Source organism: Balaenoptera acutorostrata, chromosome 10 (assembly GCF_949987535.1).
Source record: "Balaenoptera acutorostrata chromosome 10, mBalAcu1.1, whole genome shotgun sequence".
NCBI classification, from domain to species: domain Eukaryota; kingdom Metazoa; phylum Chordata; class Mammalia; order Artiodactyla; family Balaenopteridae; genus Balaenoptera; species Balaenoptera acutorostrata.
The window spans coordinates 516,265-538,897 of NC_080073.1; the positions used below are offsets into that span (position 1 = coordinate 516,265).

Genomic DNA, 22,633 nt, shown 5'->3' on the forward strand with positions numbered 1-22,633 from the left:
ATATTCCATTATTTTTGTTCACCTACCCGTCAGTTGATGGATATTTGGGTTGTTTCCACCTTTGGCCATTACAGATAATGCTGATGTGAATGTGCATGAGCAAATCGGTGTGAATGTGTATTTGCATTTCTCTTGAGTGGGTACCCGGGAGTGGAATTGCTGGGCCTAATGGTGACTCTGTGTTGAACTTTTGAGGAACTTCCAGACTGTTTTCCACTGTGGCTGCACCCTTTGTTTGCCACCAGCAGTGCATGAGGGTTCCAGCTTCTCCACGTCCTTGCCAATGCTTGTTACTATCTGACTTCTTGATTATAGACATTCTAGTGGGTGTGAAGTGGTATCTCATTGTGGTTTGAATTTGCATTTCTCTCATGACTAAGGATATTGAGCATCTTTTCATTTGCTTATTGGCCATTTGTGTATCTCCTTTGGAGAAATGACTCTTCCGATTCTTTGCCCATTTTTAAATTCGGTTATTTTTCTTTGTATTATTGAGTTGTGGGAGTTCTTTGTGTATTCTAGATACATGTCCCTTGTCAGATATATGATTTGCAGATTCTGTGGGTTGTCTTTTCAGCTTACTTGGTTGTGTCTTTTGAAAAACAAAACTCTAATTTTGATGAAGTTCACTATATGTTTTCTCTTTGATTGCTCATGCTGTTGGTGGCATATCTACAAATTCACTGCCAAAGCCAAGGTCATAAAGATTTACGCCTGTGTTTTCTTCCAAGAGTTTCATTGTTTTAACTCCTGCATTTAGGTCTCTGATCCCTTTTGAGTCAGATTTTGTATAGGGTGTGAGATAGGGGTCTAACGTCATCCTTTTGCACATGGATGTCCAGCTCTCCCAGCACCATTTGTTGAAGAGACTATTCTTTCCCCATTAAATGGTCCTGGCACCCTTGTCAGTCAGTTGAGCACAGATATATAGGTTTATTTCTGGGTTCTCAATTCTCTTCCACTGCTGTGTATGCTTGGTCTTCTCTTGTTCTATAATCATTAATTAGCTATTTGATTTGTATCTGTCTTAAATACTAGAGGGACTCAATTATTATTATTATTATAATCTTTACCTGCTAAAAGAAACGTTCATGGTAAAAAACTGAAACACAGAAGTGCCGAAAGTGAACGTCCTGGCCTGGCTACTCCTGCGCCGTGTGCAGGACATGCCCCAGGATGTCTGGTGTGTGCTCTGAGTGGATGCGTACATGGGGAATATGCGTGTGCCAAGGTCAACGTGTATATATCGCAGGTCTGCGTCTTTATAATTGTGTATCTTCTTTACGAAGTCGAGATACAAAGTGTCCTCTGACTCGCCCGGGTCAGCGGTGGCATCCTTCCGTGGCAGGCGCACGTCTTACCTGTCCTTTCTCGACAATTGCGCGGTGTTTCATAGGAGGCGCGCCATCATTTCTCTGACCACTGCCTGTCGTTGCTGTTACGTTGTGTACTTCTCCTGTGCGAGTCCAGCGCCGCTGTGCACACACGTGGGAGCACTTTCCTCGCCTGGATCCCTGAGGTGGAGCTGCTGATGGTGGTGGTGGACTTCGTCCTCAGGTCATCTTAACGTCTCCCCTCGCTGTGCTTTGTGATGCCTTGCACATACTGGACACTTAATAAATATTTATTGATGTAAACTCTTAGGGGTTATTATTCTGGATTCATCCCTCGCTGGCTGTTTCATTTCAGTCACCTGTTTTATGACACCCTCTTACCCATTTCACTTCCTCTACAATGAAGGAAAGATTTGATTATCCAGTCGTCACTGGGGGAGCCAGGGTGAAATGAGTCAGGCCGTGCTGGATTTTCTGCTGTGACTGTGGCCCTGGTGGGACTCAGACGGGAGGGAGAGGTGGCCCCGGCCCTCAGGGTATTTACAGACCATTAGGTGAGGCCGGTAGAAGGTGAGGCACTTCCTAAGAGGTGCGCCTGTTGTAACAGGGAAAGGATTGGGAGAAGTGGTCCTTAACTTGGGTGCTGTCTGGAAGAGCCCACCATAGAGGGACCCTGGGACACCCACAGGGAAGGGTGAGGTTTGCACAGCTGGAGGCGTCCACCCTCTGTACAGGGTGGGGCTGCAGTGGTTCTCAGCAGAACGGATTCAGGGCAGGTGAGAAGAAGGGGAACTCGGGGTCCCCTGAGTGTGTGGGAGCAGCCGGGAAGCCAGTGGGGGACACGCTGTGGCCCGTGGAGCCCAGGCTGGGCGTGACGTTGACCTGGCGGGTGCCAGGCCAGCACGAGAGGTTCCTGTGTGGAATTCCTTACGTTATTGGAGTTGGTCTTGCGGAATTAGTCTGCTCAGAAATCTGGGGCGTGGGTAAAGGGGAGTCTTCACTTCCAGAGGGTTCTGTCATTTAACTGTTCCCCTCAATCCTTCCCACAGCTGTCTGAAAATGTGGTCAACCGCATGAAAGATCCCAGCCAGCCTTCCAGAGCGGGGCCGCTGACCCCTCCAGCTGCCGCCCTTGGCTCCTCTGAAGGCCGGGAGAAAGGTAGGCCGGGGTGGCAGTTCTGGGCGGGGACGGAGTGGGTGCTCCTCCTGGAGATGAGCTGCCGGCTGAGCCCGCGGGCGGTGCATGACGTGAGCGCTTCCCAGGAGAGAGTGGCCCCCGAGCCGGGCGCTGTCCTGTTCAAGGACTGCAGCGCCGTGTAGTCAGAGCCTCTGTGACCATGACCAGGGCCGGAAGTTCCCCACTGTTCCAGCTTCTCCGCACGCAGGCAGTGAGTGGGTGACCTTGGCGCCAGCCCTAGAGCTCTGACCTGCCCTCACGCTCCGGGGTCCTGGCCCAGCTCCTGGGACGGTGCTCCTGGGGCTTCCAGGAGGGTCGCCACCCCGTGCCCCCGGCTCCTTCCCCAGCTCGCTGAGGAGCTGCTGCCTGAGCTGGGCTGGAAGCACCTTTGTTCACCACTGTCGTGTCCGTCACAGGTGAAGAAACCTGTGCTTTTCTCCAAGTGACTCCTGTTAACAAACACAAAGGAACAATAGAGTTTGAGTGGAGAATGTATGGTGCAGAAATATTAAGATACTACAAACAAGAAAAGTCCTCGTGGCAGCTGATTAATGAGAAGAGCTCGTTGATGAGAATCTGGGTCCCCCTGCTGTAACCTGAGGTGTGAGTTGTACACTGACGGGCTGGAGGGGCCTGGCCGTGCGGGGCACGGATGCCGTCCCGACGCACAGAGTGACTGCGGCCTCACGTTGGAGCTGTCTTCTCCGCCGATCGGCCCCGTTTGGGTGCAAGCACGTAGGAGGCCACGCCCTCGTGTCCACCTGGCATGTCCTGAGTGCCGGCCAGGGATGTGGTCATGAGGCACGCGCTGGCACATGCAGGCAGGGAGACAGGGACCCTCCCTCAAGGCAGCCCAGCTCCCATCAGGAGCCACGTGCGCAAGCCTGTGGCTTACAGTGTCACGCGACAGTGCGACACGCAGCAGAAGCCCACAGAAGACGCCCTTGTCCTTTTCCAGGTGGTCATCCTCACTGTCTCTCCAGCCGGCTGAAGAGAAGGTTGAAGAGGCCTAACGTGAGTGAGCGAGCTGTAGAAAGGGGAGAGGCAGAAGGGACGAAGAGGGCAAAAATTGCTGAAATATGTCAGGCCACGTCAGTTTCAGCCTTGGAAGAGAAAAGAAGCATTTGTTTCAGTCTTGCTACGTTTGAGCAGTTTAAAAAGCAAGAAGAGTGGTTCATCTGTCATGTGGTTTTGGTTTAACAAAGTACGTTGCTGTTTGAGGGTGAGTTTTGAGTTTCTGAAGGCTGGATTCGTCAGCATGGGCGGAATGCCCTGAAGTGGACTCATTTTAAAATACTTTTACTTTTAAAATGCAGTGTTTGCTTTTACTTCAGTGATAGAACAAGATTAGAAAAAGAAGTTAAACCCTTACGCCAAACCATACCCCAAATGCGTGTCAGAGGGAGTCACAGACTGAACTGGGAGAGGTGAAGGTGAGAAGCTAGAGCGGCAGGTAGCCTCCTAACCCCGTATCAGGCGAAGAGACCTTCAGTGAAGGGGAAGAGTGGAGACTGTGACTGTCACAATTAGAGACGGTTGAGAAGAAATAAATGAACAAAGAGTGACAAACTAGGGAAGCAGAACCCACACGGAGTGAGCAGTGTTCATATGTAAAGAGTCCCTGAAGCCCTCTGATGGCTGCACGGAGAATGTGTACAAACGGTCAGAGAGGTGACGGGAGTCCCAGCTCCACAGAGGCTTGACACACTCGAACCGGCAGGCTGCCACGGAGCGTGGGCGCGGGGGTCCGGCCACGGGCTCTGCGGTGGGTGCATGCGCTACTTTTGTAGTCGTGAAAAAGGAAAACTGTATAGAAAGCAGAAATAAACGTGATAGACCTTATGTCACTAGAGTTGTTGTAAGTCAGGCCCTAAGCCCAGGGAGCGTTCACGTCACATCCACACCAGGCAGCGGTGCCTCCTGCACGTTCCCGGCCGAGGACCTGGCGCGGCCCCGAGGGCTGCCCTCCCCGGCCCAGCGCGCCTGCCCGGCCTTCCGGGAGAGGCGTGGGCCCGGGTGAGTCCCGGGGTGCTGCGCGCGGCGGGGGGCCTTCCCGAGGGGCTGAGCCCCCCAGCCTCCGAGGTCAGCAGCTGAAAAGGTCTTGGGAGAAGCACCCCCTCCCGTCTTCCTCCCAAAGCCTGGTTCTCCGGCCGGGTCTCGTGTGGCCCGCGTGGCTGAGCGTGGAGGCCTGCTATGGGGTGGAGGACATGTGACCAAGGCCTGAGCGGAGCGGGGACGCTGAAGCCTGGGGCAGTGGGGAGAACGTCAGGGTCACTGCGCGGTGGGAGAGAAGAGTGAATTGGGTTTGCTCGGACATCCCCGCGTTCTCGGCCATGGGAAGGTAGACCTACTGCGACAGCTTAAAGAGCCCAGTACTACTAGAGGTGAAGCAGGTGAAAGGTTGCATAGATGTCCTTAAGTGGGGCGTTGGCCACATTCAGGATCAGAACCCTACAGAAAGGGGTCTGAGAGAAACAAGACGCGAGGAGCCTCCCCCCACAGCCCCCGCCCTGCCACGCCAGCCGAGACCCCGGGGCTGTGCTTTCAGCTCGGACAGAGCAGAGCTTCCCGCAGCCGGTCTGGCCTCTGGGGAAGGTGACCTGGATTCCCAGTGGCCGCAGAGGGAGGAGGGGGGATTTGGATCACCGCACTCAGGTGTCCACGCTGACCCAGCGGCCAAGCCGTCCTATGCAGGAGACGGGCAGAGGGGCCTTCGGGCCACCCCTCTCCTGCCCACGGAGTAAGGCTGTGTTCTGTGTCTGCCTGGGCACATCCATCCATGGGGTGACGTCCTGGGCCCTGTCCTGGCTGACACTATGCCTCTGTCCGTCCGTGGGTTGCTGCTGATGGACCGACCTTTTCTCCTCCCCCTTTGCAGAGTCTAAATCGCCCAGGCCGGAGAGTGGCGGTGGCCGGCGGCCCTCGGGGGCGGAGGTGGATCTCCCCGAGAGGTAAGCCGAGGGCCCACTCACCCCGGCCCTGCGCTCCGGCCCAATGCGCCTTCCTCACCGGGTACCTTCTCCTCCTAAAGGCCGAAGTGTTTGCGTCACAAATGCCGTCTTATTTAGGTGGGATGCCAAGCCTGTGATTTAGGTGGCACTAGTCCCAGTGTTTAGACGCAGACACTCCCGGGTGTGGGAGGGCCAGGACTACATGGCCGAGGGGCCGCACTGCTAGCCTGGTGCGTGCCGCTGTGTTTGCAGGAGCTGCCTCCGCAGGACTGGCTCCAGGCTGTGGGTGGCCTCTCCCAGCACAGGCCACAGCCCAAGAGCTTCCCTGCCCGGGGGCTGGTAGGCCCGCGGCCGGGCCCAGAGGGGCCCAGAGTGCACCGTGAGTCTCCAGACCTTGGGGAAGGCGGAGCTGAGCGCCCCTCTCCCTGTGGTGTGGTCCGCGGAGCCCCGCGTGGAGTTGTCACAGCGCTGACTCTGTGAGCCGTCGGCTGGTACTGAGGGACCTCGTCTGCAGCCTCCAGGCCGTGGCCTCTGTAACAGGGACTCGGAGTTAGCTTAGGGGCCCCCGGTCAACCACGGCTGGACGGCTCCCTCTGCAGGTCAGCCCAGCCATGGCTGTTCCGTGGTCAGGGGTCAAGACCCCACCTTCTGAGAATTTCCAGTCCTTAATCCCAAGAGGCCTCCCAAAAATAAATAACCAGAACCTTTTTAAAAAAAATACTTTTAAACAGTTTAAAAACGTTGAAGTAACACATGCTAATGGAAGACTTAGGATAATACATATGAAAGGGAAAAACCGCCCATCGATTCATCATCCCTTGTTAATATTTTGGACTATTTCTTTCAAATGTCTTCTTTCCTCTAGTTTAGGGTTATTTTCTCAGAGTCATGTAAAACTTTGTGTCTTGCTGTTTTTACCAGTCTTCTAATTATCTTGCATTTGTTACACCTCGTCGTAGGCGTGTTGATTGCCGAAGGCGCTGTATGTGGGTGCTCAGCTGTAGAGCAGCGCGTGGCACGGTGGGCCGCGTGGCGCTGAGGGCCTCACGTCTGGCACGTGCCCCCAGGCCGACCTGCTGCGGCCCTTTCACTGTGTGCATTTTCTACACCCTAATAAGTAACACTTCTGAGAACATCTCAGGGCCAGTAACTTTTTTCTCTCTCTAGGATGATTTTATTAGGAAGACTGGAAACAGGTCCAAGGACAGGGACACGTTCAGGATGGAGAGCTGAATGTTTAAAAGGCTTCTGAGCCTTCCCGCCCGCGGGTGGGGGAGGTGGGCTGCACCCCCCACCCCCGCCCCTCTAAAGGAGCGGCTGGAGTGAGGGTTGATCCCCTGCCCCGAGGATCTCTCATTTGGCGTTTGGCTGTCTGATTCCTCACCTGGTTGTCAGGCCTCCTGCTCCCAACCTGTATTGTTCTGGCTGAGAAAGTGTCACACTGTCCCCGCACACGCCACTCCCAGGGGATTGTCACTGGTGCCTGACCCTCTCTGGTGGCCGCAGCGTTCCACCAGCCTTCACATCCCTGGCCCCTGGCAGATGAAGCGAGCTGTGTCTGCATCTGCGTCTCCTGTCTCTCCCTGGCCCAGGTGTGACAGGGAGCAGGCCGTGGTCCAGGACGAGCTGCTCCAGGTGGCGACGAGGGACACAGAGGCGGCTGCCAAGCCCCGGAGCGCGTCCCTGCGGCAGGGGGAGGGCGGCATGGACCTGGAGACGCAGCGGTCCGCCCAACTGGTGAGTGTGGGTCCCTGGCTGGCCTCCTGGCTCAGTGGCTCTGGGAAACAGAGGTTGGCCCTGGAACCTGATGGGTCCGAAGTCCCAGCTTCTCCTCTGTGGAAAGGGTGTCTTTCTAGGGACCAGGAGCAGGGGTTCTTATAGCCCCGGCTCTGTCATTGATTTGCTTTGTGGCCTGTGGCCTCAGGTCTGCACAGTGAGAGCTGGATCGTTGGGTGCTGGGTCCCGGAACCTCATAGGTGTAAGTGCCGTGAGGACACGTGTTCCAGGAGGGTGCAGAGGGAGAGTACTGTGGGCCTGGGGCCTTGCAGCAAGCCAGAAACAGGAGGAGAAGCCCCCCTGGGTGCGGAGCCGAGCTATCCGCCCGCTGGCTGGGTGCGTCCTCCAGCCCCAGGCAGCGTCTCGGACCGTCCTGGTGGTCACACTCGGGCTCGCCTGCGGCTCGAGAGGAGGTGCTGAGTCGGGGGCCCAGCAGTGCTGGCAGATCGCGGAAGCACACCGGGACGGCTGTTGCCGTTCTGGGTACATTTAACCGACGGGAGGTACCATCGGGGTCTTTCTGCTGTGGGTGCAGGCTGCGTGTCACAGCACGTGAGGTCCCAGTGCCCCAGGGGCCACCACGTCATCACGGCCCGGGTCCCCTCTCCTGCGGACCCGGTCGCGCTCAGCAGCGGGAGGAGGATGTTCCGGAAGCCCCAGCACAGGTCCTCTGACATCCCTCTGCCTGGACAGCGCCAGGGCCTGTGGCTGGGCCAGCCCTCCCTTGGCAGAGGGAACCGGGAGGGCTCCGCTGGCTGGAGCTGGGGCTCTTTTCTAATCACGTTTGGGGCGCGGTGGGGGTGGGCATCCGGATGGAACTAGGACCGTCAGGAAGTATTAATTCTCTCAGTGGTGGAGTGTGGGGTGTTCCCACACATCCAAGGAATTCTCGACACCAGCCGCGTGTCCTACAGTTCAGATCAGTTGTGACACTGTCTACCCGCGGTGGCATCAGATCCCCAGGTTAAGGGCTTCGTCCCACAGGGCTGCCCCCCTCCGACCTCTCCCCCAACTTCGGATGCCAGTTGAAGCCACGTTGTCACATGTGCTTCTGACCCACCAGCTGTAGATCAGAGGTTCCCACGACCCCCTCCTCAGGTTTGATTAACTTGCTAGAGCAGCTTGCTAGAGCAGAACTCAGAGGAACACTTTACTTACTAGATCGTAGGCTTACGATAAGAGGATGTGACTCAGGAGCAGCCCGATGGAAGAGACGCACCGGGGAGGGCGTGGGAAGGGTCCCGAGCTTCCACGCCCCTCCCCGCACCCCACCCTCCTCTCCCAGTCTCCACGCCTTCCCAGCCTGGACGCTCTCTGAACCCGCTCCTTCGGGGTTTCTATGGAGGATTCCTTACGCGGGCGTGATTGGCTACATCACGGGCCCCTGGTGACTGATTCCACCTCCAGCCCCGCTCCCCTCCCGGAAGGTCAGGGGCTGGGACCCACGTTCCGGGCCTCTGATCACACGGTGGCTCCGCTGGCATCCAGCCCCATCCTTGGGTGGCTTCCCAGAGTCACCTCCTCGACCTAAGGAAAGACACCTTCATCCCTCTCAGCACAGGAGATTCCAAGGGTTTCAGGAGCCCTGTGCCGGGAGCAGTGGACAAAGAGCAAATACGTCTTTCTCGTTATAAATCATGCTGTCGTGGCCGGGAATGGGGTGGGGAACAGCTGTAGCAGCATCCGGCACCACGTGCTCCAGAGGCCACGGCCGGGACACCGGGAGCAGCTCACCGAGCTCCACAGAAGGAAGCTGGATGGTGTGAGGGCGCCACTTGGACGCCCCCTCCCGGGAGGGAGAGCGGGCCTCTACCCAGATGTGCAGATCATGCAGCAGGCACGTGAGACACGCAGGTTGAACTGGGCCCTCGGGAAATAGCAACAATGTAGGATCCTCGCCCCTGGGAAATGTTCAGCCTAGTGGGAAGACAGACTTGAACCAAAAACTGGAAACGGCCAAACTTACAGTGAATGTGAGACGGAGGCAAAGAGAACATGCCTGGGATGCAAAGGCCGTGGTGTCGGCCGAGGGAGCAGCTGGGCTGAGCCGGGCGGGCACGCGGGAGGCGGCACTGGACGTGGTGAGGGTGAGCGAGCGCGTGTGCGCGCCACAGGAGGCCGTGGACGAGGAGCCTGCCCAGCGACGCCGAAACTGAGACGGAGCCCCGGGAGCTGCAGGGGTGGGGGCTGTGCTGTGACCTGTGGCCGCCTGGTGGAGAATCATGATGCAGAGAGACACCTGGTGAGGACAGGCAGGCAGCCCGACAAGCTGGTGGGAAGGACCCAGGCCGGGGACGTGCAGGGTTCGTCGGCGTGGATGGAGCGAAAGCGCTGGCGCCTGGGACAGTTACCCAGTGGGTGTGGCAGCCTGCAGGGGTGAACTGTCACCTGGAATGTGGTCACCACAGCCAAAGGGATTCACAGCTTCCCTCCCTCCTGCCTCCGGCTCAGGTGTGGCTTTCCTGGCAGGAAGGGTATCTTTAGAGGGAAGAAGACACATCCTGCCTGGACTCGCCCGGACGTCTGGGGGGACGGTGCCCTCTGCCAGAGCTCTGAGGACCCACGGGGCCCGTGGCTGCCTTCACATTGCAGGTGTCCGTGACTCCTTGTTGGGGCCCCGCTTTTGATTGTTCAGTGCCCACTTGCTCGTGCAGTTGGCGCCGCCATTCCCTTTTAGGAACTTACCTGCTTCCTGTCTTGTGTCCCTGGGTGGGATTGCAGCGGCCTCTTTCCCTGCTCAGGTCCAGGCAGGGTCTGGGCACATGGCCCAGGCAGCCAGTCACACCCCGGCCCAGGACCTGCAGTGCTGGGTGAGTGGGAGGCCGCTGATCAGGAGGACCGCGTCCCACACCTCCGCGTGCCCTGGGCTTGGGCTGGGCAGACACAGAGAGACACGTGGCTGGTTTGGAAGGCGAGGTGAGGCAGCTCGGGCCTGCTGTGCGCATTGCCCGGGCAGAGGTGAGCGAGGCCGCCGCCGTCACCTTCACTTGGTCGGTGCGGTCGCAGCTTCTTTAGTGGAGGTAGCCTCAGAACTGTGCTTTGCAGGGTTTAAAGTAAGAGCAGAAAGACGGGGAGAAGAACCTGAGGGGAGCAGAGAAGCTTCTCCCTCCTCCCCCGAGTGCCCGCCGGGCGGGACGAGTGCCGGGCGGAGTGCTGAGGCTGGATCCAGGCTGGGCCCCGGGCTCGTGCCCCGACCCTGCACCTGCAGCCTCGTCTGGAGGGTGCTGAGCACGCTGACATTTAGCATGCCCTTTGCTCTGACTTTTACAGTATGGACTTTGCAATCCTCCTCTGCACGAGGGAATGATTGAGCTCATTACTGGGAAAAGTTCATAAAGCTAATAACAAGGAAAGGTAATAATTTTTATAACCTACTCCTGAGGACCGAAGCGTTCCCGTTTCCTGCCCAGCAGCGCTGCGGTGAGCTGCCGAGTGTTGATGCGCGTTCCTGCGCATGCGTGTGTCTGACCCCGAGTTCCTGTGCCTGAGCACAGTGAGGCCGAACAAACATCGGTGCTTGGAGCAGAGAAAGGTTTCTTGCAAGGAGACAGAGGGCTCAACCCCCCATCTCCTGAACTCCCTGAAGGGTTTCAGCGAAGTACTTTTCAAGGCCAGGTGAGGGAGGGGAGTCGCAGGGTGTGTGATCAGTGGGTGCACAGTTCTCTGACGGAACATTGGCTGATGGTGGGGTAACAGGGTGGGGTCACAGGGGCCAATATCATCAGACCTCCGGCTCCAGGAGGCCTGGGGGCTGCTCATGGTCATCAAGTAGTTACCATCTTCCATTTGGTGGGGATTTTCACATCTGTAAAACATCTCAGGAGTGTGCAATAGATACTGTTTTCTGGGCGCTTCTGAGAGGAACTAGAGCAGAGGAAGGGAAGGGCCTGCCCTGGGAAGGCCCCGTAGGGTCCTGCTCGGTGACACGAGGGCTGCGTAGCCTCAGGTGTAACTGGGGTGGAGGCCTGGGCGTCAGCGGGGCCTGTGTGACGTGTGCTTCCCTCTGAATCGGGAAGGAAGTTTGGAGCCCAGATCCCACGTTCCAGAGAGGAATATGAAAGAACAGAGCGGTTTCTTGGCCTCAGTCTTCTGGTGCCAGAGCTTTACAAACCCAGTGGATGGAGCAGCGAAGGCCTGGCAGAGCCTTCCTTTAGGGAGAGTGAGATTTACGACCCTGCCTGTTGGATTCCTGACAAGTATTACTAGGAGTGTGAAATTGCAGTACACCTGATAGAAAGTAAAAATTTCCATCTCTTTTCTTTTCCAGTGAGCGATTCTTTTATGACGTTATGTATATGTTCTCTGGGTGCCTGTCATATGTCAGGCACTGGGTTAGTTTATTGATACATGGAAATAAGTAAGATATAGCTGCTGTCCCCGAGGGGCTCTGTGCTTAGGGGCGTTCAGTGTTCTCACAAGTGGCCGCACAGAAGACCACGTGATCCCAGCACAGCGCCTCCCCTTCGGGAGGTGATCATCTAAGGAACAAGACGCACAGAGATGCAGGAGGGGAGAAGTAGAAAGAAAGGCTGCGGCTGAGGTCAAACCGAAAGGAATCTGCCCAGGCCCAGGAGGCTCCTGGTGTCTAGGGCCGTCCCTCCGCAGGCAGGCGGGGCCTCCACAGGCCTGGTGTAAGGGCCGCCCTGCCCTGCCGCTGGCCACCCCCGCCCCTCCCACAGTCACATCTGCTCAGAGGGCGGGGGGAGGGGAGGTGCACTTCATTCTTTTACGGAATTGGAGCAGTCAGTTAGAAGGTGTAGCGTGAGGCCTCCTGGGTTCCTACTTTCCTTGTTCAGGTCAAAGTTAAAATCACTCGGCCTTGTGGTTAGAGGATATGACAATTTTTAGAGAAAGGAAAACTACAGGTAGGCTCGTGTGAAAACTGGTTCAACCATATTTTAAGCTGGTTACACACCAAAAAAAAACTTTGGTTTTATTTCTCATATACTTTATACAAACTGGGGGTGGAGGGAGGGCGTGAATCCAGACGCGGGCTAAGAGCTAGCACCACGTCCACGGATGGCCCTCGGTGCATCAGGCCTGTGTCATGAGGCTGCAGGGGTCGCGGGGACCAAGGAGGGAGCCTGGCACGAGTGTGGGCCCGTTAAGCCCGAGGTGGCGGGCGGGGCACAAGCAGGGAGGAGGGGGCACCTGTGGCGAGTGGACAGCGGGTGGCCCTTCCCTCTGAAGTGGGGCCGGCGCTCTGGGTGCCCAGCAAGGTGCCTTCGGTGCCTTCGGGTGAGAGGCTGGGGCTCCAGGGGCTTCGCAGCCCGGCCGTCTACCGGGTCTGAGGGGCCTCGGCCGGTAATGCCAGAGGCTGGAGACCCTCCTTAGTGCTGACCTCGTAGGGCAGATGGCCGACGCGGTGCCTTCCTGGTGCCACTGCTTCGTATTAGCAGGGCACGCGTCACGGGGCATGTCCGTTAGCGCCGGGGATGAGCACCGAGCCAATGGTGGGCTGGATCCAGGGCGCTGAGGGCAGCCTTCCCTCCTAGGCCTCTCCAGGGACTCGGCTGCTGGCCTCAGCCAGGCTCCTGGGCATCTGCATGCCTGATGGGCCCCCAGGGCCCGGGACGCAGCCTCCCTTGGGGAAACGCAGCCGCGGAGGCTGACCTGGGCCGTCTGACGGGCACCGGGGCTGAGGTGGCACCTTACTGACCTCCCGCTTCGTCCCTCGTGAGGCCCAGGGCCTGGCTGAGAGTCTGGGGCCTTCCTGTCTTGAGTGGGTCTCTTGTGGCCTGGGCGAGCCCGACAGCGGGGGAGACCCGGCACCCCTGCGCTCACTCCATGCCCGCGGGTCCTGAGGGGCCGGCCCTCCACCTGAGCCACGTGGGTCCTGAGGGGCCAGCCCTCCGCCTGGCCCGTCCTGGCAGCAGCCTGTTTCCTTTTTCTGCCCCTGGGGTGGAGCTGGGCCAGTGCCTGCCTGCTTCTATGCCTGCTCCAGGATGCCAGCAGGCTGGGGAGAGGGGAAGACCATGGGTTATTTTAAGTCTGTTGATGTGGTTTATTCATATAGTCTTTGGGGAGCTACCATTCTGCCTGCTCCTTTCTGTGAAAAAAAGGAGCTACCATTCTGCCTGCTCCTTTCTGTTTCAGATTTGTCAATTAGCAGACTGTGTTTGCCTCTTGGGTAGATGCCATTGCTGGCTACTGGCAGGGTGAAGAATGGGAAAGAGGTTATTTGGCTGACAAACCCAGCAGTGGGACAGGGGAGAGTCTCAGGTCTTCAGTAACTCCCATGTCTGCTCAGTGGCCAAGCCAGGTCCCCGTCTTGTGTGAGTGTCTGGGTCAGCACAGCATGTGCGCCCATCGGGACAAATTTGGCTGTAACAGAAGCCCAGGTGCGGTGGCTTAAACGGTGGGGGCGTGTTTATTTCAAGAACAAGTCGTTGGGCAGAAGGCCTGGCAGGCACTGTGGCTCGCGGTAGGCTCCCTGTCCTCCTTCCCTCTTGATCTGGCAGCCTCCTCAGGGCTGCAGCGTGGCTGCTGTGCCTCCAGGCATCACGTCAGTTTTCCAGTTGGGAAGAAGGAAGGGCCCAAAAAGCCTTTCCTAGCGAGATTTTGTTGTTTATGTGGGAAGGGCAGCCTCCCTAGGGGCCTCCTCGGCAGAATGGGGTCATAGGGCCACCTCTGGCTGGAAGCGGAGCTGTGGTGGTGATTTTAGGTGGACATTTGACACCCCCAGATCAAAGAAGGGTCTGGGTGCTGGTCGGGTGGTGGGCTGGAAGGCTCCCTGCTGTGGGACCTGGGGACCTGGGTGCAGAGTCTCTATGGACACAGCACAGCCTGCACCAGCCTCGTTTCCTCGCGTGTCCAGTGGGAACGTCTGGAGCTGCTGGGAGCAGATGGAGCGTCCAGCTGGCCGTCTGGCTGGTGGGGGCAGGGGTGCCTGCTCCCTCTGCGTCCTGCCCGCCTCCCCCAGGATGAGGGGAGGAGGAGCTGCGTCTGGAGGAGGCAATGGGGGTGATTCTGTGCAGAGGGGACGCTGCACAGGGGCTGAGGTCCCGTCCTCCTTCCCGAGGAGCCGGCACCCCTCACCTGGGCTCCTTCGTTCTGAAGCCGACCTAGGCTCCCACGGGGCCCTGCGCTCTCCTGACTCCCAAGGGTGTGGGGTGGAGGGGCCGTGCTCTCATCGAAGCCCAGGTGGGAGTGCTTCCTGGGCCCCGGGCTCTCGTGAGGCTGAGGGAACCCGCTGCCTGCGTTCTTCCCCACGGCAGGCAGCGTATCCCACTGCTGGACGAGTCGGTAGGCTTTCTAAGGGAGGATTCCGGCGCCCTGTGCTTTGCTAGGACCGGGGGGGGGGGGGGGGGGGGGGGCCGCGGGTGTGGCTACCGTGTGAGGCCTTTCCATGATGCCCCGGGGCCACACGGCCCTGCCGCCCTCTAGCCTGGGCTCGGCCCCATGTCCCTTTGCTCCTGCTAACTCTGCCCTCTGGGTCCTCCCCTAACGCACCTGGCGGTGTCTGCCCACAGGCCTGCACCCCTGCCCCGTGGCCTCTCCGTCCTCCCGCTCCTGTCCCTGGGCTGTCGGTGTGCAGCCAATGGATGACGGCACGGATAGGCTCTGGGTGTCAGACGGTGTGCAGCACAGACGTTTGTGGCCGGCCGGTGGACCCAGGGCCGCCCTTGTCTTCCCACTGACACGCTGGCCATTAATAGAAGCACATTGTGGGCGCCCTGGGGAATGTCAAGCGGCTGCAGGTTGGCGCGGGAGCCCATCGTGTGCTTACCCTCCTCGGGGAGGGTTCCTGAGCCTGGAGTAGCTGGTCTGTGGCGGGTGCCCCGTCTTCCTTTGTCCCTTTGACTGTCTGCGGGGCTGCCTTGGTGTTCGCTCCAGAGCGGAGGGCTTTGTACCTCAGGGTTCTCAGCCCCAGCTGCTGCTGGGCCCCTGGACTGGGGCCGGGCTGGCCTGGGGGCCGCCGGGGGCCAGGTACCTGCCCGAGAGCCTCACCTCAGGCCGGGTTGCTTGGCCCAGTTTCTGGCCCTGGTCCCAGCCCCAGTGGAAGCCCCTTCATGACTGCAGGGGGCCACTGGGACCACTGGCTCCTCTTCCGGCTCTAAGCTTCCGGAGCCGTTTTCTTTTTTCGCTTTCACCTTGTCTCCTTGTTCTCCTTGAGACCGGCTGGTGCTGCCCCGGGTTTCATGACTGGGGTCTGAAGCCCGGGAGCAGATGACTCGCCGGAAGAGCTGGGTCTTGCTCTGGTCAGGGGTGGTCCTGCAGGAATCGCTGGAGGCTTGGGTCGGCTGCGTTCTCCTCTGCTCCGCGTGTGGGGTCTTCCTGCACCTCAGTTTCCCCCCCAGTACGGTGGTGGTGAGGATGCCCGCAGCTCAGAGGTGTAGTGGGGGTTAAACGAGGTGTATTTTAGCCTCTAGGAAGATGTCCGCACTTAGTCGGTCCTCAACAAAAACCGCACCTGGACGTTTCTCAGCCAGGCCTGAAGTGAAAGCCTTCCTCGCCGTCGGTTTCAGGCTCATGCTCCTCAGCTCCCCGGTCGTTGTTACTGCTCTGCTGTCACGTGGGCTCTCCTGACCTTGACCTTCACCCCAGGCGTCTGCCCGACCCGGAAGGGTTCGCCCCCTCCTTCCCTTTGTCCTCCTGTCTGGCCCCACGCCCGCTTCCTCTGCACCTGGGCCTGGGCTCCCAGGGCCACTGCAGGGGGTCACTCTGGGCTGGAGGGTCTTGGGCTCTGACTCCGTCACTACTGCTGGCTCGGCCCTCTCTTCGCCCTGTTCCAGGGGCCCCTGTGCCCCCCACCCCCGGCGCTGTGCCGAGCCCTGTCCGCACCTGCTGGCCCAGTCCTGGCTGGACTTTCTTCGTCCTGGCCTCGCCTCCCTCTCTTCCCCTTGGAGCTGCTCTGTCCCTTTCGCCTGCCGTCTGAAGTGCCCCCGCCCTTTGCTGCAGTGTCTTGAGATCAGAGTTCGCTTCTCAAACTCCTCGAAGTTTGCTTTTCACGGCCATTGATACTTCGTTCTCAGAAACAACAGATCTGGTGACTCTCCTTCTTCACGTTTCCTCCGTGGGGTCCTTGACACAGAGGAGCTGCCCTGTCCTTTAAATTCTCCTTCTGCACACCCCGCGCCTGCCTTTCTGCCTGCTTCACCTGCCATCCACCCGGTCCTGCCCTGCCAGAGCCTGCGGGCCGGTGGGAGAGGCAGACCCCGGCCAGTAGACGCTCACTGGATCACAACGAGGGAAGCGTGACGCGGCCGGAGGGCCAGGAACTCAGAGGACCAGCAGGACCTGTGTTAGACGGAGGTCAGCGAGGGCTTCTCTGGGGGGCGGACCTGGGAGTCAAGGCCTGGAGGAGCAGGAGGGGCGGGGCCCGGGGCCGGGGGGTGTCAGTGAGCTGGGGAGCTGCCAGCGCAGTGTGGGGACGGGGCAGGGCCACCGTGGAGGGGCTTGTGGGCGTGGGGGGCATGCAGCTTGGGTGCAGTAGGGGCCCCCAGGGGGGTTTTCACAAGGTTCTGTATGGAGAACAATGGGAAGCCGCCACAGTCCTGCTGAGAGGCCATGGCGGTCTGGACAGCGGACGGCGGCCAGTGGGCGGGAGGAATGGGGGGAGGAGTGGACACGTGGGTGAGGGAGAGGAAGAAGGAAGGCTTGTGCGGGGGTCTCAGTGCCCCAGGGGGGCCCGGGGAGTGCGCCCTCTCTGGCCTCCTGCCTGTCCCCATTGCCAAATAGGCGAGCTGCCCAGGGGGGTCCCGGTGTCCAGGAGGGCAGAGAGCAGGTATGTGAGGAGGAGGCCCCCAGGTGCTCCTTCTCCAGGTAACAGGCCAGGGTGGGGGGTGGTCCGGCGGTTCCTTGTCCCAGGATGGGGAAGGGACCATAGTGCACGTGCCCACTCAGTAGTTTGAGGGCCAGACCCAGGCGCCCTCCTGGACGAGCCTCGTTGCCCAAGGTGGCCGCGTGGCCGTGCCTAGCTGCAGGCTGGGGACAGCGGGAGACCTGCTCTGGGGTCCCCACAGAGCCCCCTCATCTGCTGTGCCCTGCCCTCTGCTCAGGGCCTGTGGGTGCTGCCCAGACGGAGCCCTCCGGCAGAGCGTGTGCAGAACAGCCGTCTTCCCCCCGGCCCTGGGCCCTCGGTCACTCGCCCTCACTGCTGCTGTGACAGCACTCCGTTCCGCACGTCCGGCAGCACCTGCGGCAGGCGCCGTGCCCCCAGCTCCGCCCGGACTCCACACGGCTGTGCGGGAGCAGAGGTGTCCCCGAAGAGTGGACTGATTTTGGCTGTCCCTTCCCAGTGGCCATTGGCCGTCCAGGCAGCTGGCCTGGGGGCTTCCGCGGAGGCCTCAAACTTCGGCCTGTTGTGAAGAGGCCCCGTCGGGAGGCTGAGTGTGCTGAGGCCCGCGGCTCTTCCCGGGCCACCTGCCCACGGTTGGGCCCCGGCCAGGTCTCACAGAGGAACGGTGGTTTCCAGCAGGTCAGGTGGAGTCAGACACAGGAAGTCCTCCTGGGCTGGAGCAGGATGCAGTGGCGGGACTGAGGTCGGGTCCGAGCTGGCCCGGCCGCCGGTGCCGGAGTTGCGCGGGGGCCTGGTCATGGTCGAGGACGGCCGCCTCTGCAGCGCAAGGCCCTGGCTCAGCCCCCGGTTCCCTCCCGGGCCCTCCCCTGCGAGTAGAGCCACGGGCTCTCGTGCTAACTCCCCTGCCCTAGCCTGAGCCTCGTGCATCTCGGTTAGCGCTGCCCCGCCTGTCGCCGTAAGCGGAAAGCCCTGTGGCAGCTGCTCAGCCCCCTCCCATGCTCACGCGGGATCCGGCGGCAGTGTCCAGGCCCAGCCTGCCCCCTCCTCCCGGGAAGACGCAGCTGACTGAGGGCGGCTGGTGCTCTGCTGACCCCAGCACAGCCCTCCTGACCTCCAGAGGCTCTGGAAGGCTGGCAGGGAGAGATGGACATGGAGGGTGGCCTCGTCTTTCTTGCCCTCTGGTTTTCCCTGGAGCCCCCAGGACATGGTTCTCCCTTTTGTCCAGCCGGCGGGGCCCCGTGGGGCTGGCGTTTGGCCCCGGCCTGTCCTGGCACTTCCTCCCTCTTTCTCCCTGAGAAGAATTTGCCTGTGTTGCCCTAACTTGCTTCCTGTCTCTGCTCCCTTGGGGGAGCTGGGGATTCTGCTCCTTTGCTGGGCTCTCTGGCCAGAACAGTCCTGAGTTTCTAGGATCTTAGCGTGGAGAATTTTTAACGTTTGGTTACGTCCAGCAGCTGGCATTGGAGGCTGTGGCCTAGCCTGGGCTCAGGAGCCAGACTGCCTGGGACCAGTCCTGCGTCCTGGCTGTGCTCCTTGGTCATCAGTTAATCTCTCGCGTCCCTTCTCTTAAAGGGGGCAGTCGTGCCTGGTCAGTCCCTAGGTTTTCTGCAGAGTCTCGAGATAATGCGCGGAAAGTGCTGGGGGGTACTTGGCACACGGCAGACTGAACGTTGCCCTCGCGCGGCTCAGTGGGGGCAGGGGTGGGGGGCGCGTGAGCCCTGCTGTCCCCCGCCCCAGATACGCCCCTCACGCCTCACGAAGCTCCCTCCTCCGAGGCCCTGGAAAGGGGTTTCTGTTCTGAAGAGGTCACGGCCGGGTTTGGACCAGACAGATCTGGTCCCTGCTACCTGCCGTTGCATTGCCTGCGCTCAGGGGGCTGGGGGTTCAGGTCGGTGCTGCTTGTGCGGGTTTGGGAAGGTGGGGAAGAACCCAGCGACCCCACCCTGCTTCTCATCCCGTCACAGGAGCGGGCGGAATGACTGTGGCGTTACCACAGCCAGCATCCTCGTGCCCTTGGTGGTTGGAGCCTGAGGCCGAGTCCTGGAGCCTCTCCCTGTCCTGCATGTTGGGCCCACGAGGTGGCAGTCCTGGGCCGCGCTGGCTGGGAGGCCGGCTGCGGGGAGCAGGCCTGGGCGGGAGGAGGGCCTGGATCTAGCTGAGGGGCTTGAAAGGCCCCTCGTCCTGCCTGACCTTCCCCTGCCCCCTTCACCTTCTGCCGGGAGATCTAGGCCTCTGTCCGTCCCCAGGCCTCCCTTTGTTGTGCTGCTCTGGGGGCTGGTCCCGATCCCCCAGTGGGGCTGCCCAGAGGGACAGGGGTGCAACCTGTCTTCCCGCCCGGTGGGGCTGCCTGGGGGAGGGCTCCCCTCTTTTCCTGCCGTATTCTCACCCAGAAAGTCGCTGGCGTCCTGTAGAGGAGGGACAGCGGGGAACAGGTGAGGGATGGGAAGCGTTGGGGTTTCCTGCTGGGCTGAGCTGCACTCCCGCTCGCAGCTGCCCGCCGCTTTGCTCCTGGAGCAGCTAAGTCCCTGCTTTCCTGGCCACATACTGAGATTGGGGCCAGAGGAGAGTCTGTGGTCCTCGTCCCGGTGGTCTTCCCAGCCGGCAGACGGAGGCGACATGGGGTTCCCTCCACAAGCGCCTCCTGCGGGGCCAGGCCACCGCACGTGCCTGCTTCTCAGCTCCCTTTTGCAAAACGAGCAGATTCTGACTTTGCTGTGGGTAGACAGATGCTGCGGTTTTGGCAGCGCTGGGATGTTTCAAGGCCCGGGGAAGTCAGCTAACAGCACCGACTGGAGCTTCCCACGGCGAATAGCTGTTGGGCTTCAGGACCCTCCAGCTGGCCTCCGAGGTCAATTGGTAGAAGGTACCTACCTTCAGTTGACTTTCCTGCTGAAACCAAGATCCTGGGGGCTCCTGCTGCCCTTTCCCGGAGGCCAAAGAGGAGGGGTCTGCAGGCGCTCAGCTGGGGGCCTGCGGCCCCTGCTCACCTGCCGTAGCTCCTTCCAGGCCACTGGCCGCCGGGGTGGGTCCTGGCCAAACGCTGCAGAGCTTGTGAGTCGGGACCTTGTCAGGCCTGGAGACCAGCACCTCCTGCCTCTCTCCCACCTCCCCTTCCCCCAGCAGACAGGCACTCTGCCCAGAGCCTTCGTGGGCCGCCTTCCACACCGGCGGGGAATCAGGGCCTTTGGGCTTTCTTCTCTCTCCCCCGTGGGCCACGGCGCTCCAGCGTGCGTCTCAAGTCAGAGCCCCCGGACCTGGGGCCACCCGAGGGACCCAGCGGGGCGTCTTCCCTGGGGGTGGGGGATGGTGTCCCGGTTCTGGGTGGAGAGTTCCCGGCAGCACAGACGTCCCTGTGGCCCTGGGCTTTAATCTCCGTTTACAGGGACCTAGGCCATGTCAGTCCATAAAAGAATCACAGTGGGGGCTTCCCTGGTGGTGCAGTGGTTGAGAATCTGCCTGCCAATGCAGGGGACACGGGTTCGAGCCCTGATCTGGGAAGATCCCACATGCCGCGGAGCAACTGGGCCCGTGAGCCACAATTACTCAGCCTGCACGTCTGGAGCCTGTGCTCCGCAACAAGAGAGGCCGCGATAGTGAGAGGCCCGCCCACCGCGATGAGGAGTGGCCCCCGCTTGCCACAACTAGAGAAAGCCCTCGCACAGAAACGAAGACCCAACACAGCCAAAAAATAAATAAATAAATAAATAAATAAATAAATAAACAAACCCAAAGTTCAAAAAAAAAAAGAATCACGGCGGACAGAGTGACAGGTCTCTGAGCCATAGTCTGCACGGACCGGAGAGGGAGGTGCTGAGTCGTAGAAAAGCCCAGAACATCCACCTGTGTTACTCAGACCAGTTGTGTGGCCTCGGTGCCGTGTCTGTGGGCGTCAGTGTCTCCACCTGTGCCGGGGCCGGGTGCCCCTTCAGAGCCTCCCTCGGGAGACGTGCCGGCAGCCGGCTCAGGGTCAGGCCCGCACAGCGTCTCCTTCAGCCCCTGCGCCCGCGCGCGGCCCGTGGAGGGTGTTCAGACCCCTGTGCGCGTTGTGCCGGAACACCCCCTGGCCCCCCTGGGCTGAGCGCCTTCTGAGGTGCTGGCTGTTGGCGGAGGAGGGAGCTGGGGCAGCAGGCCAGCCCGTCCAGGAACATTCTTCCTGGCGTTTCCTCTCCAGAGCGGGCAGCTTCGAGTGGCTCAGCTGCCAGATGACAATCCTGTGTGCTCTCCCTAATTGGTGTTCAGGGGAGATTGATTTTTGCCTGTGTCACTGCTGCTGGAGCCCCGCTGCCTCTCTCCTCAGGGACTACGTACCTCCAGATGAGTTTTGTTTTCAGCCACCGCAGCATCCATCCTCCACTTTTCTAGAAGGACGCGTTTAGGAGAGATGAAGGTAGGTACCTTCTGCCAATTGACCTTGGAGGCTGTCCCTTGGAAGGGTCCCAGGAGAGAAGCTGACGGTGGACGAGCAGATGGCCACCAGCAGGAAGTGAGTCTGTGGCCAGTCTTCCTGGATCTGAAAAGTGGTCGTCTTCTAGACTCCTGGGGAAGGGGGTCTGCAGGAAAGTTGGAGCCCCTGAGCAGACGTACGATACCCCGCCAAAGGGGGGAGCCAGGGCAAGCGCAGGGCGGACGTCAGGCGCAGAGGGCACCAGGAGGGGACTGAGGAGGGGAAGGATACAGGAAACTCCAGCTCTCCGCACGGTCGCCCTGGCTGGCTCGCGGCGGATGGACCTCGGCGGGGAGGGGTGTGCAACTGCAGACCATCGGAGCTGGGAGCAGGTTCCCAGCCTGTCACTGGGTAGGGGACTGAGGCCCAGATGAGGTGGCGGTCCTGTCCAAGGACCTGAGCTGGTGCCCGTGTCTGAAAGCCCCTGGCCTGTGTCTTGGGCTCTGGGCTGGCCGCGCCGGCTGGGGTCATCTCTGAGGCTGGGCTGCACACGTGGCCTCAGGAAGTGTCTCTCACACCGTTCCTTGAAATCTGGTAGTTTCCCTGAGCTTCCCAAGGATTCTGCAGTATATCTGTATTTGAGTCACTGTAGCTCTGTTTTTGGCAGCCTGATTATTTAGGCCTGACAGGTAGGCACAACTGTCTCATTAAATGCAGATATATTTGTGTGGCTTGGAAAAAAAAATGGAACATTCCATTAGTCTAAAAAAAGAATACCGGTCGTTCCTTTTATTCGTAAACTCAGTGTATTAGAATTTGCTGTCATGAAATGTATGAAGTGGAAACGAAGCCTCTCTTGTCCCTCGTTGCTGTGATCTGCTCAGGTGCTGGGTGCTGTGGTGCGTCCCGGCGGGTGTGTGTGCAGACCCTCCTGTTGCCGGGGCAGGGACAGGCTCTGCAGACGCTCCAAGGCTCAAGGGCCCCTCGCCCAGAGCCCTGCAACAGGGCTGGGCTCTAGGTGACATCCCCCCGGGCGTGTCACAAAGAAGGAAAGCAGGGGGTTGGGTTGGAGAGTGGAGGACAGGTGTGCTTTTCTCTCTTCTGAGGTGGAATTCAGGTCACACATTTTAAATTTAATTCAGTGCATTTCCTGCATTCACATTCTTGTGCGACCATCACCTCTACGTAGTGGCAGAACATTTCCGTCACCCTTGCGCGGCTCTTGGGTGTGCTGTTTCCTATGGGACATAGCCTACGAGCAGGGGCAGGCAAG

At 59.9% G+C, this 22,633-nt stretch overlaps 1 protein-coding gene across 1 annotated transcript in view; it reads left to right on the forward strand.

Annotated features, from left to right (window-relative positions):
- The window catches only part of CHCHD6 (coiled-coil-helix-coiled-coil-helix domain containing 6), a 131,297-nt gene that overhangs the window by 13,356 nt on the left and 95,308 nt on the right, over window positions 1–22,633 (forward strand). The window contains exons 2-4 of the mRNA XM_057554663.1: window positions 2,384–2,492; window positions 5,389–5,461; window positions 7,054–7,198. Coding sequence (XP_057410646.1) covers window positions 2,384–2,492; window positions 5,389–5,461; window positions 7,054–7,198 — 327 coding nt within the window. The remainder of the gene's footprint in view (window positions 1–2,383; window positions 2,493–5,388; window positions 5,462–7,053; window positions 7,199–22,633) is intronic.